Source organism: Delphinus delphis, chromosome 3, assembly GCF_949987515.2.
Source record: "Delphinus delphis chromosome 3, mDelDel1.2, whole genome shotgun sequence".
Taxonomy (NCBI): domain Eukaryota; kingdom Metazoa; phylum Chordata; class Mammalia; order Artiodactyla; family Delphinidae; genus Delphinus; species Delphinus delphis.
In genome coordinates this window covers 131704682-131718251 of record NC_082685.1, presented here as the reverse complement: position 1 = coordinate 131718251, position 13570 = coordinate 131704682, and the positions used below count along the sequence as shown (strand labels likewise).

The 13570-nt window shown below is 42.9% G+C and overlaps 1 protein-coding gene across 6 annotated transcripts in view; it reads right to left on the bottom strand.

The window, feature by feature from the left end:
- Positions 1–13570, bottom strand: part of ARL15 (ARF like GTPase 15) — a 407251-nt gene that overhangs the window by 271415 nt on the left and 122266 nt on the right. For all 6 annotated transcript variants that reach the window (XM_060009498.1, XM_060009495.1, XM_060009496.1 and 3 more), the window contains one exon: positions 357–501. In XM_060009498.1, coding sequence (XP_059865481.1) covers positions 357–501 — 145 coding nt within the window. The remainder of the gene's footprint in view (positions 1–356; positions 502–13570) is intronic.

Below are 13570 nucleotides of genomic sequence, written 5' to 3'. Positions count from 1 at the left end.
ACCAACACGAGTAGGCTAGAGTGATACTTCAAGGGAGGAGGACGCTCAGTGGGCCTGAGCTGAACCCATCTATCACAGTACGAGAATTCCAGGTTGCGAGGTTAGTTTCTATCAACATCCTCCTGGCTTGATTTATTCAGTGGCACTGAAATGACCAACTAGAGGGATGAAGCGTGCAGCAATTTGATGCTATTAAAGCCCCCCTTAAATATAGTTTGAAAAACAGAGGATCTAAAAATAAATAATCAACTGACTGAAGCATTTCAGTGAAATGAGGGGACCCCACCAACAGCATAGGAAACGAGAGCATCCCAGGGGTGAGGAAGAAAAGGGCGAGAAGCCGGCGCTGTACCCACCTGTGGTCGACACCACGCTGTTGGGGCTTTCGCTGCAGAGCTTGGACAGGAGGCTGGTCTTGCCAGAGCCCGTGAGGCCTATGCAGACCAGGTCATACTCTGGGCGCGCAGGTGGTGGTCCCTTGCAGCAGAGTGCTCTAAAACACTGCCGAGAGAGGGGAAATGCAGCGCTTTTAAGCATGACTGTAGGCACAAAGCTTAGTCACATTTCAAATGACTATGTACTGAGAGGTAATTAAATAACCTATTGACCCTACGGAGGAAAGGGACCTTTAGAGTGAGAGACCAGGAGGACACCGCCTTGACGAAGCAATCAAAGTTAACTTCCCAGGAATGAGACCCACTCGGACTTGCCGGCTCCCCTCTTGCTGAGACGGGGGCACTGCGAGGGGTGCCACGTCATTATGCAGCTTTTCTGCCAAAAATGCACCACCGTCATCCAAGCACGAGGAAATCAGACGACACCTCCGCGAGGAGCATTCTGCAGGACAAGCAGCCTGTTCTTCTCTAAAACGTCAAAGAAAGACTGAGGAGCTGTTCCAGGTTAAAGAAGACTAGAGAGACATAACGAATGCCATGCCTCCTGGATCGGGCGGGGGAAGAGACATCATAAACGACAGTGTTGGGACAACAGGTGACAGCTGACTAGAGACTGAATAGCAGAGCCTGCAATGACAGTATCACTGAAGGTTACAGTTTCTGAATTTAATCAGCGGACTGTGGTTACGTAAGGAATATCACGGTCCTGAGAAAACACATACGATAGTACTTAGAGATGAAGAGTCTTGACATCTGCAAGTAACTGGCTAAGAACATTTCTAAATCTCTATCTCCATCACCGTCTCCACGCCTAGATGGTGAGGAATGTGATAAAGCAATCATGGTAAAATGTTAATGACTGGGGAACCTGAGTAGAGTCTACAGGAAAGTTCCGTGTACTAGTCTTCCAGTGCTTTGATGTTATTTCAAAATAAAATGCTTTTAAAAAGCATTAAATAGAATTCCTGTGTATATCACCGCCATCTTGACTCTTACTAAATCTTGCTTCAGGTCAACTGACCTCAGGGTACTATGAACTGCCGTTTGCTCTGCAAGGGTTAAAGACAAGGGGATTTGGGAGGCTGCAAGCCACTCATGCAGTTTTTGGTCTTTCTACTTATTTGACATCTACTTATTAGGGGCCATCTATGTGCCAGCTTGTAGAGTCCGAAGCATTTAGGACCTGAAAGATTCAACAGAGGAAGAGGGAGACAGAGAGGTAAGAGGGAGGCAGACCTACTGACTTCTGGGTCCTTTGGAGATCATGAGAGAAGAGACCTATAAAATGTCTGTGCTAATTCTTCTTACTCAGATGAAATGTGACGCCTAACTGGCTGTCATACTCTCATAAACCAAGCTTGATTATTCCTCACCCTCACTTCTCATATCCACGTTAGTCAACTGACAAGTCCAGTCCATACGACCTCTGAAACAGGTCTAGAATCTGTCTGCCTCTCTCCAGCCCAGGCCACCGCTGCCTGGACAACATCAACATCCTCCAATGGGTCCCAGTACATTCACCGTTGCCCCCTCTATTCTCCACACGGCCTCCATAATGATCATCATGGTCTACAAGACCTTCCATGATCTCTTCCACCCACCCCTCCAGCCTCACCTCCATGATTCTCCTCTTACTCTCCCTCTCACCCTCCCACCTCCAGTCACGCTGACCCTCTGGCACCTCAAGGCATTCAACATACGCCTCTCCCTCTTCCCTCCCAACTCTTGGCATAGCGAATGCTTCATTGGCTTTCGGGTCCCAGTTAGAGCACCCCTTCCTCAGGGCCGCCTGCTCTGATGCTAAGAGTACATTAGCAATTCATGTCAAGCTCTCACAGCACTTTTGTGAATTCAGCACACAGACTATTACAGTTTCTCATTCATCACCAGACTGTGGGAACCATATCTGTCCATCTTCATCCTAGTATCCACAGTGCTTAGCAGAGTACCCGGCATAGAAGCCACCCTCAGTGAATAACTGTTGAATGACGAATGAATGACATTTAAATTTCGCCTAAGAAAAGAGAAAAGAAAATGTAAAGGCTAGTAGGAAGCTTGATCTAGGCTCTCTCTGGGTCCCCCATGCTTCAAGAAAATAGTGTTAAAATAAAAGAAACGCTTGACTTTTTCACTGCTCTTCAATGCCAGAAGTTTTAGCCCAGTTACCAAAAGAGTGGTTTTGATGTGCACGACCTACTTTCTTGGTACGAAAGACCTTCTTTTTGTCCTAAATTCACTTGTCCTCGGCTTTTAAGGGGCTCTGCCTACTTCTGGTAAATTCTATGATTACCTAATCCATATTCTTCATGGATTTATTAAACTCTAATCATATTTCTTCTCCCCTGTTTAGAGCCTGAGGAGTCCTAATTATTTCAGTCTGCCTTCATATAGCAGCCCCTGCCACTCCTCCATCATATTCGTGACTCTTCTCTGGCCTTACTTGAGCTCCATTTTGCCTCTCCTACAAGATTAATGACTATGACAATAAAAAGCATTCTAGATGCCAATACATCTCATCCCAGATTCATATGAAGGCTGGCTGATAATGTCTGACCTTTTGCAAACTTTTTCTTACCCATAAAAGAAACAAGTCTCCTGGACTCATGATTAGAGTTTTCCTGAGAGACAGATGTATGTATGTATGTATTCCCTCAAAGACTGGCTAGCAGCCATTCACTGAGAAGAGCTCTGCCAGGTTCAACTATGACAGACAACAGCACCAGTCACACGGTGGTTTCTCTTACTGGGCTGCTGGGATCTTTGTTGGGGGGAGAGGGGAGAGACCCTATTCCTGCTCTGGACAGCACCACTCATGCTCAGCTCCTCTGCCAGAACTCCCTTGGGCTAGCTCCTGGCAAGAGACCCGTTCAACTACCCTGGCCCAAACTATCATCAGTCTTAAATACAAGATGAAATTGCAGGTGACTGATTGCTATATATTGCCCAGTTTCAATCATTCACGTGGCAATATTACTCAACATATTTTGGCCAAAAGTTCCAGAATTTCATTTTCATGTTTTTTGTAAACTCCAGAGTGTAAAAACTTTGCAGCCAAGCCCAATAATATCTACATCACCTGCTCATTTATTCTAGGTCACCTACGACATGTCTGACATAAAAGGCAATTTAGCAGTGACGTTCTACTCCACTCTCGTCTTTATCTCCTCTCTCTCTGTTCTCCCCAGTGACGCCGTCTCTACCCCAGAGTTCCAATCATGCAGATGGTAAAGGCATGTAACATGACATCTCCCCTCTCCCCCAGTCTCTTTCTGGAATTTCAGGCTCCATATTTCAACTGTTCTGAAAAAACCCAAACTAAACCAAATCTGAATAAAACAAAAGCCCCCCCCCCCCCCCGCCCCGCAAACCACAGTCTGTAAGAATGAGACATTTTGGAACATAAAAAGCATAAAGGTTAGACTGACAATTATTCTAAGGCAGGATCTTTGAAATAAGTCACAGACTCTTGGAGTATTTATTTGAAATAAATAAATCCTATGGTTAACAGGGGTAGTGTCAGATTCAAGCCATAAAATGAGACTCTTAAAACTATGCTACTTCAAATGGGGGAAGAATGTTCATGTTTTTGGAGTCAGTTCCTAAAAACTGTACAGAGTTTTCACTTGGTTTTCATTTTAAAACTTAATGAAGCTTTGGATCTCATAGTCAATTTACTTAAAATTACTCATTTTGGCCTCTAGACTATACTGTACCAAAGTTCATTGTGTCTGTCTCCTACAGCAGCTCGTGCATTGTTAAGGGTAAGCCCCTTTCACTGGTGTACAATGCTAAACACAATGCCGTCGGCCGTCCTGACAGCAAGCGGCAAACTCAGGCTTCATTCCCAGGCCAGACACTGAGGCATTGTATGACTCCGTGCAGGCCCATAAACCTCGGCGGCTTCGGTCTCCCCACGATTAACCAGTAACGTTTTAACACTATCGGCCACTTCCTTTCTTTAGGAGGACATTATGAGGCAACAGTTCCGTGCATTATGCTATGAGAATACAGGTAAATAAGTGCCCATCTTCCTAAGGCATCTTAGGTGATTGTTAGCTTTCTTGGGCAAGGGCCTGGCAGCCCACCATACAGCCCAGACTGTGGTACTTCCCTTCCAGCGGCCCACAGCAGTCACCACATGCTCCAACCCATCCCAGTCCAACCCAAGACACTAAAGACACACAATCCTTACCCTTCACTTGCAGCAGGCAATAGAGAACAGGGTAACTATGGCGGGTGGGGGGGGCAGGGGAAGATGGCATCAGACAACCAAGGTCACAGCCTCTGTTGCCTAGATTGCTTTAGTTCACAGGTCTTTTCACATAGGGTCCGTTATGACTTGCTCCTTTCCAAAAGAACCCAGTGTCTCTCTCTTATCATGTCAGGATGCAGGATGTTACCCCCCAGCATGCATCCATAATCTTCTACCAACACTGTATGTGAGGAAACAGTGTGTCAATATCTTGAGAGAGGGCCAAGACCGGAATCACCAGTAGTAACTCTGTGTCGTAGACTTTGGACAAATTGTATAACCCTTAGCTAAAAGGCGGATTAGCCAAAAAGCCCAAGCAAAACCTTAGGAATATTTGCTTGAAGGAGTATGATCACATGTATCAGGAAAAAAAATAAGCAAAAGATTAAATTGCAAGTATTTCAGTCTAGTGGTCTAGCACCAAGGCAGCAAGATTATCTTAAAATGTCCCCATTTCTGTTGGGGACAGCGCCAGACATCGGTAGGTCTGTCGAGCACTGTACACTGCAGGACTCAGTGAATAACTACTCAACAAATTGACGCTGTAAAGCACTAATGAAGCACTTGACTGTATATCGCACTTCCCTCTACATCTCCACCTTAATGATGCCAGCCACCCTCCAGATCACTCTCTAGTCCCTCAAACAGTCTGAGCACTTCGTGTTTCTGTGCCACCCGGGTCCTGTGCACTCAAGAGGAAATCTCCCCTCTTTTCTACTTGGCAAATTCCCATTCAAAGTTCTGCTCAGACGGCACCTCCTCCGGAAAGTCTCCCATTCCCCTGGCGAGAACTATTCCTTTCTTCCACTCTTTGGTCCTTTACCACACTTCTAGCGCTGCAGTGAGTATTATGCCCCGTGCATTTTTTACTGACTGTAAGAATTATTAGATGACAGAATTATGCACACTGACCCAAAGACATATTCATCCTTGGTCTGACTGTTGGTTCAAAAAGTTTAATTTTACAGCTACCAAGGGTGGCCAGGCACCAAAGCAGAGGAGCAAAGCTGTCATACAATTCACCATTCTAGACAGAGTCCTGCTCGAAATCTTCCCCCTCTGGCACTGGCCCCTGCATTGCCCACATCTCCTACCATTCCGTCTCGCTAAATCCCTAGCCTTTGGGGACATGGCATTTGTTTCAATTGACGCTCTGTTTTTCATCATGAATACATGATTTTATTCTGCGCATGATTTCAATTGGATTGAGGCTCTGTAGAGTTGCTGGAAAATTTTCTTCAGTCAGTGTCGGGGCTTCCCACAGCTATACAGTCACTGCCCGAGCCCCATACTACCTCTTCCTTATTTAAATACGGGTCTTCCCAAACAAAAACCGGAGTTTTCCTATGGCGGATGACCAGGTCTTTCCTTGGAGTCCTCAGGTGAGGCCTGGCACTGTGCTCAATAAATACTTGTCAGATTAACAAGAAAACAGTTAGTGGGTACCTAAAAGCAAGAGAAGTCACCCATGACTTGAAGTGGATATATTTCTTAGGTGGTTTGGTTTCAAAACCAAAAAGAGGCACCTATATATTCTGAACCTCACCAACTCTCACAATGACAAAAGGACGTCAATTTCTAGAATGTTTTCTAACACTAAACATGTTCACTGAATAAAACATTAAGAAGCATATTAATATCCAAAACTACAAGATTTAAAATATTTTCCGGGCTTCCCTGGTGGCGCAGTGGTTGAGAGTCCGCCTGCCGATGCAGGGGACACAGGTTCGTGCCCCGGTCCGGGAGGATCCCACACGCCGCGGAGCGGCTGGGTCCGTGAGCCATGGCCGCTGAGTCTGCGTGTCCGGAGCCTGTGCTCCGCAATGGGAGAGGCCACAACGGTGAGAGGCCCGCGTATCGGGGGAAAAAAAAAAAAAAATCCAAGTCTATAATAGTCAAATATGGGTCTGTCTTTTGAAAATACAACCAAACATGTTTATAGGGCTTGTAAGAGCTGCTTAAGCTCTGGAAAAGACACGAGGAAGAATCGTGTCCTAATAACACAAAAACAAAACCCAAGATGGTCAGTACTATTAAGCACAAGATATAAATGATTTGTGTGTTAATTCACTTATAAGAACAACCCAATGAGAAAAAGCATCGATACTTTGCACTTTCCATTTTAAGACTGGGAAATTGAGGCCCAAAGAAGTTAAACTTGTTAAGTGGAACCAGGATTTGAACCCTGGCAGTCTGGCTCCAGAGCAATTTTCTGAGTGATGGGAATGAAAAGCCTCTAAGAGCTGAGAGTGTGTCATGTAGAGGCGACGTTCGGGGCATTCTTCGTAGAGGGCAATGCACAGATACGAAAATATGCCAGAGTTTGTAAGGTACAGAGTAAGGGCCAGAGCTGGGGCTCCAACCCGGGCTATTTGGCTCCAGAGCTCTTACTCATGTCCTCTTGGCCTTGGTACAGCCACGTCTGGAGTCAGGGCTCAGAGCCTTGGAAGCGGGGTGTTGTCTCGAGGGAGTGAAGGGGGGCTTTAACAAGGCTGCCTGTGTAACTGGACAGATGCCTGGCAGAGGAAGGGGAAGATGCAAGTCTCGGTACTGCTTCCTTCATTGCACTGTCCGGCTCATGGCCTTTCATTCTGGGCAGACACCCTGCATCTCTCTCCCTGGACAGTTAGAGGAACTGGGTTCCTTTGGGGCAGACTTAGGGAGCAGGGAAGGAGGAGGGGGGCTGGCTGGGCTGGAAGACAAGGGGATACTGAAGGGCTGCTGGCTTCTCTTTCCCGCTGTTTGCTTCTTCCATTTAACCCTTTTTTGTCCTCTGGAAAGGACAAAGCTTGTCTATGAAGAGAATCTAGCTGCACAGATTTCTGATTCTAAACATGGTAAATAAGGGGAGAAAAAAACCTCTAAGGGAACAGTTCTCAAGTTTTCCCCTTTAAAATGTGTGCATGTAAACTGTACCTCAATAAAGTAAATAAATAAACAAGCAAATACTAAACAAAATAATATGCATTGGGGAAGAGTATGGGAGAAAATACATAAATAAACTGGGCTGTGTGGAAATCCATGTCAAAGAGATGGTCTATATGAACATGCAAGCTTTTAGCTGATCCTTTCTTTCCATCTGCAAGAAGAAAAATGAATTTCAAAAATGCTCTGATGTCTTGGATTATTTAGTAGGTCTTGCAAAGAAGTGAAAAGAATATAAATTCCAAATGGCACCTCAGCTACAGAAATAATCAGCAGGGCAACAGTGTACTGTGAAGAGGCCCTTGATCACCAGACGGATCCCAGCAGACGACCCCTCCCCAGGTTACAAGAGCAATCCACTTTTTGAGGTGAAAAATCCTGTGGCCCTTTAAGACCCTAGTGGGAAAAACAATAAATTGTTTTTACAGAAGATGGGTCAAACCTTTCGGCCATGTGGGCTGCTCTGAGCTCACAGATTGTCCCAGGGCTGAGGCTTCTGGCCAATACATCACACTGCCTCAGGACACTAAGTCTGTCTTTGCCTTACCCTTTGTATTTCTCAATCCACATTCCTTTTTGGGGTGAAATACTCCATTATTTCTGCTTTGTTCTGGGCTGTCTCCTGTCTCTGTCCCTATTAACTCGTGGCAACAAAAGAAACAAACAGAAGCAGGGGATTTCATGCTTAGCAGCTACAGACATTGGCCTCACGGCTTTGCAGAGGGGCAGACATTTGAGACTTTGAATGGAAGAGAGTGCCGTGGCGCTGAACCAGACCAGGGGCCCACGTGGCTCCCAGTCTGTGCATCAGTCATCCTGAGCAGTGGCATTCATGAGTCCTGGTACGTGTATTTCCAGATGAGCCACAAGTGGGGTTTTAAAAGTTAAGGCACGTATCTGATAATTAGATTTAAAGAGACTCTAATTCGAGATTCTCCTATATTCTAGCAATCCAAAATTTCAGGTCTTCTCATATTGGAAATAGATCAGGGGGATAAGATTTTTTTTTTTTAATAAAAATGAAGAAACTCAAAGAGGAAGCTAAGCAGAAAATAAACGTCTTTCTTATTTTCAAGATGTAATTTTTCTCTTATAATGACTAGATGGAATATCTAATTTTTATAATGACAGAATTATCCAGTAAAACTAGCAGTAAATTCCCCAGGCATGACTATCTGTAATGAGAACCAAGCTAAATGAATATTCATAAACGTATCCAAATCAGGGCTTCACCTGGGTCAGTTTCAGGCCATTTATTATTTTTTTCCCTCAAGAGCAAAGAAATACAAATTTAGTTGAACGTGAAAGAGATTAATACATTTTGTATTGAACCTCTTTCTTGGTCACTTTCTGAATAGAATGTTTCTAAACGGAAAGTCGGGCATGAAAATACGTAAACACTTTTACTATTCCTTAACAATGGCATTTTTCTATACTTTGTACACTTAGGAAAAATCAGGGAATGGAAACATTTAAAAAGAGCTAGACTCCCTAGGTAGATCTTCCAGCAGATGGATCATCTAAAATCTCCCAGGAAAGATCCCAGCAAAGCAGATTCTCTCTGCTCTTGGTGCTTTTTGGAACTGGAGATGGGGAGCTTTGGAACGGTCGAGAGAAAAACAAATCAAACTAAAGTTGTTTTCCTTGTAGACCCTAACAGTGAAAATCCTAATTCCATATTTTTGGACCACAGAGCATTCCTTCACTTAACAATCTCCAGGTTCCATGAAGATGGAGCTCAGCCCCACATAGCCTCTCTGTCACCAATTCCCTTAAATCCACCCATTTGGTCTCTACCATCTCCCCATTCCTAAAGTCTCTGACAGCGCGTCACCACTGTCTCCTGGAAAACACACTGTCCTAACTGGTGTCCTTACTTCGGGTCTTACCCGAATCCAATTCAGTCTCCAAAATGCTAATAATGATCTTCCTAAAACACATCAAGTCATTCCCATGATTTAAAATCTTTCCACGGCTACCCATAGCTGTCAGGAAAATGACCAAACTTCTTATCTAAACAGATAGGCTCTTTATGATCTGGACTTTGCCTTCATTTCTGGCCTCTGATGGTTGTTAGAGGGATTACATAAGATAATGTTCATAATGTTTATAAAGCACCCAAACCGGGGTTCAACATGTGAATCTTAAAATATAATTATTTTAAGTTTATAATTCTTATATATTTATAAGTATAATACCTGCATAATAATTTATTTTTATTTTCCCACCATATACATGGCCCTCACGCCAACCATACAGACCTATGTGCAGTTCCTGATCCAGTCTCCTTCATGATCCATTTCATCAAAGGGGCTGACCCTCTGCCTATACATCGTTCTCCACTAAACTCCCTCTGGCTGGCACCTAGTCATCCTTCAAAATTCAGCTCAATGATCACTTCTTCCAGGAAGAATTCTGTGGCCCTCAGTCTGATTGAGATGACCTTCTTCAAACTCCCTTAGCACCTTTTCTGTTCCACTGTCCTAACACTCATCATTCTGTCAAGTAAAGGTGATCTACAGTCCTTCTTTCCCCACTTGGACTTGGAGCACTTCAATGCAGGCTCCACTTGTGACTTAATTTTGGAACCTGAGTGTCTGACACAGCATCCACCCCGTGGTAGAATGAGCTCCTCAGTGACTCAGTACATGGTTTTGATTAAGTGCATGGTCAGACAAGCCTGAGATCCAACCTTACTGTGATCTGGAGAAGTTACGTCACCAACACCTGTTTCCTAATCTAGAAAGCAAGGATCATCTCATCGGATTGCTGGCAGCAGTAAATGAGGTACTGTGTATCAAATGCTCAGAACAGTGCTCAGTAATCAACAGGTATTGTTATCACCATGACTGTGGTTATGAGATTTTTCACTTAGAAAAGTGTTTTCCTAAAAACTGACTTTGTGACCACCCATCAGGACTCTTCTCACAGTGCACAATTCAAGATAACTCAGGGTCTGGATTTATTTTATTGTCCATTTGGTCAAAGATCTGACCTGATAAGCCAGATACCAGTGGTGGCTAATCAAACAGAGACAGTCCTTTTGGTTTGCTATAATAAGAACTATTAAAAGAGAGCATAATATGATGTAGAGTGGGACCATCACTGTATTTTTTCTTTCCCTGAGAGGAGAAACAGCTTTTAAACATGACTGGTCTATCTTAGCAGTTAAATCAATTCTCTTTGATTATGAATCTCCTGCTATGTCTATGCAGACCTAGACAAAAGCATAATGGTGGCAAGGGGAGGGGGTGGTGGTAGTGTCTGTGATCCCTGTGCATCCTCAAATCACGTTGCTTTAACTGCTGACAAAGACAAATGTTTACTCTGGTCTAATGTGGAAGAGCCAATACAGTGAACTAGACGCTATCTCGCCTCACACATCAACACACGTGTCAGACAGACTCTGATTGCAAAGTCTGTTATTGGTGATGAGAGAGGCAGAGAGGGCACAGCTGGATATTTCAGATCCACAGCTGAGCTGGCAGCAGTGGTAGTTCAAGCCATCTTCTCACTTTATAAGCTGGAATTAATCAGAGAGTTATTTAAAGGTGTGTTTTATTAAAGAGGCACTTTAGAACCAGGAAAATATGATATTTGAACATCATAGGTGTTTTTTTTAAATGGGTGTCCTCCTTTTTCTTTTGTACCAGAGAAGGTTCTGCTTGCAAATACCAGAAAAGTGATTTATTGGAAGCATACTGATAATTCACAGCACAGATGAGAAGACTAAAAAAATGCAAGAACCAAGGCAGCCCACAGTAACACCGCAGCAGCCATTAGTACAGGAGTCACCACTTGTACTAACTGCTTGGCGTCCTGTACTGAACTCCATTGCAGCATGAGAATGACCTCTGACTACTCCAACCCGGTACCACTGACCATCAAGCTGGAGCATCCAATTGGCCAAGCCTTGGTTTCAGGCTGGGGCCCTGGCTGCCAGGCAGTTAAGAAAGAAATAGCTGAACCCTACCTTCAGCAATGAAAGAAGGGAGCCCTGACCCCAAGCTCTTGTGGGATTTGTCCCTAAATAGACTATTCACTTACAGGGCAGCCATAAACAATATCAACTATACATTTTGTCCCTTGGCCCAAAAGACGATAGACTTTCTCTATTATTACAATTTAAAAACATAAAATAGAACAATATTTGTTGATCTTCCAATTCCATGGACTTATTCTGATGGAATATGCCAGAGTTCTGGGCAGAGGGCAAGATGAAAGCTGGCAGAAAAATCTAAGCCGGGATTTTCCTGAGCAAAATGTTTTACCCTCTCCGTGTCCCACTTGGCTACTATTATTTAATGCTCAGCTCTCCTATTCCACATGCATTCTCGTCTTTCTTTTCATACTTCTACCAATAAATTATTACATGTAAGAAGATGGGAACTGGCTGTGTCTGTGTAGGAAGCTGATGCCTGACAGCTCTTATGTCTAAACTTGCATGTTCTTGCTTTCCTTTCAACTTTAATATTTGTAGGAGGAAAATGGGGCAGGACATACTTGGAGGTGTGTGTAGCACCTAGCTTTTGTTAATTAAGAACAAAAACTCAATCAGGTAGACTGTGCTATTGCTTGTCACTAGAAACATAGATATAAACTCCCTAAGGATATATGACTAGGCTTTTTCTTTTTTTTTTTCTTAAATCAGACTACTCTGGTTTTCTACATATTTATCTAAGTAATGTATAATCCTTCAAGTCTCTTTTTTCTAATTTGCACATCACACTGTAATTGTGAAGCAACTGCTACAACAACAAAAAACTACTCATCAGGAACACGTAAAAAATACCAAAACCCAAAACAGAGAAACCAGAGCAATCATATTTATGGTCAACAAATAATTTAAAAAATAATAGTCTTTGGCCGACAAATTCAGCTTTCCCAAAAAAACAAAATCTGAAGGGTTATAGTAAACAAGCATGTTAAAATATAAATCAAAAACAAAAAACCAAAAACAGGGGGAATGAGGTTGGAGGGAAAGGCTTAAAGGCATGTGTTTAAAATTAGGACATTATGTCTCATTTATTCGGTGACTCTGTGGAAATTTTATGACATTCATCCAAGGAATTATGACTACACCTGAACAGATTATCCCCGCCATGGCTCTCCAAAAGGAAGAAAGGGCATATACTCATGACTATTTGAACTGCGGGTTAGAATCAACTTTATAATTACAAAAATAGTGGATATGAACAATTACCTCAAGGGAATTGTTCATGGACATATTAGAGGCAGTGTTGGCAGAGATAAAATATTTATCACCAAAAGAATACATAAAAAGTATTTGAGATGATCAGGGCTCATTTGGGAACCACACAAGGGCAGTAAGATATCACCAGAAAAACACGAGTATTCTCTGTTACGTAAAAACCTGAAACAAAGAATTTCAGTCATAACAAGTTCTGCATCTATTAAAATAAGACCTCATTGTCATGTAATCTGCGGGCAGTGGGGAAAAGAACAAAAATTGCCTTGAGATTTTCTTAACATGCAAGACTTTCAGAGCAACTATACAATAAAAACCATAGCTCTCTCTTCGATCCTATTAATGTTTTCATATTTTACAGTTTCTTACAATTTGCAAATCTCTCTCTGCCCACAAAGAAGGATAAAAGATACAGAACCTTAAAACATGAGATTTTTGAAATGATGTATTATACAATTTTAAATTCCATATTACTTCTTACGTTTTATTACATGTTTGTATTATAAGCCACATCTAGTCCTTCACTGAAAGAAATGAGAAGAGAATGAAGGAGATAATAAAAAGACAGACATCAAATAAAATTTGATCAAATAGTGGCAAGAGATATTCTCTAAATCACATCCAATTTAGGTTAACGTAGGTACTTCAAACTTTCAAAGACTGATGGAAAGGCAAGGAGAGTTCAAAGGGGACATCCTAAAGACAGCACTAGATAGTGTGATAATCTTTGACTTGACACAGGATACGGCTTCAGCAGCAGTTTGAACCGCAACCTCGAATATTTGACTG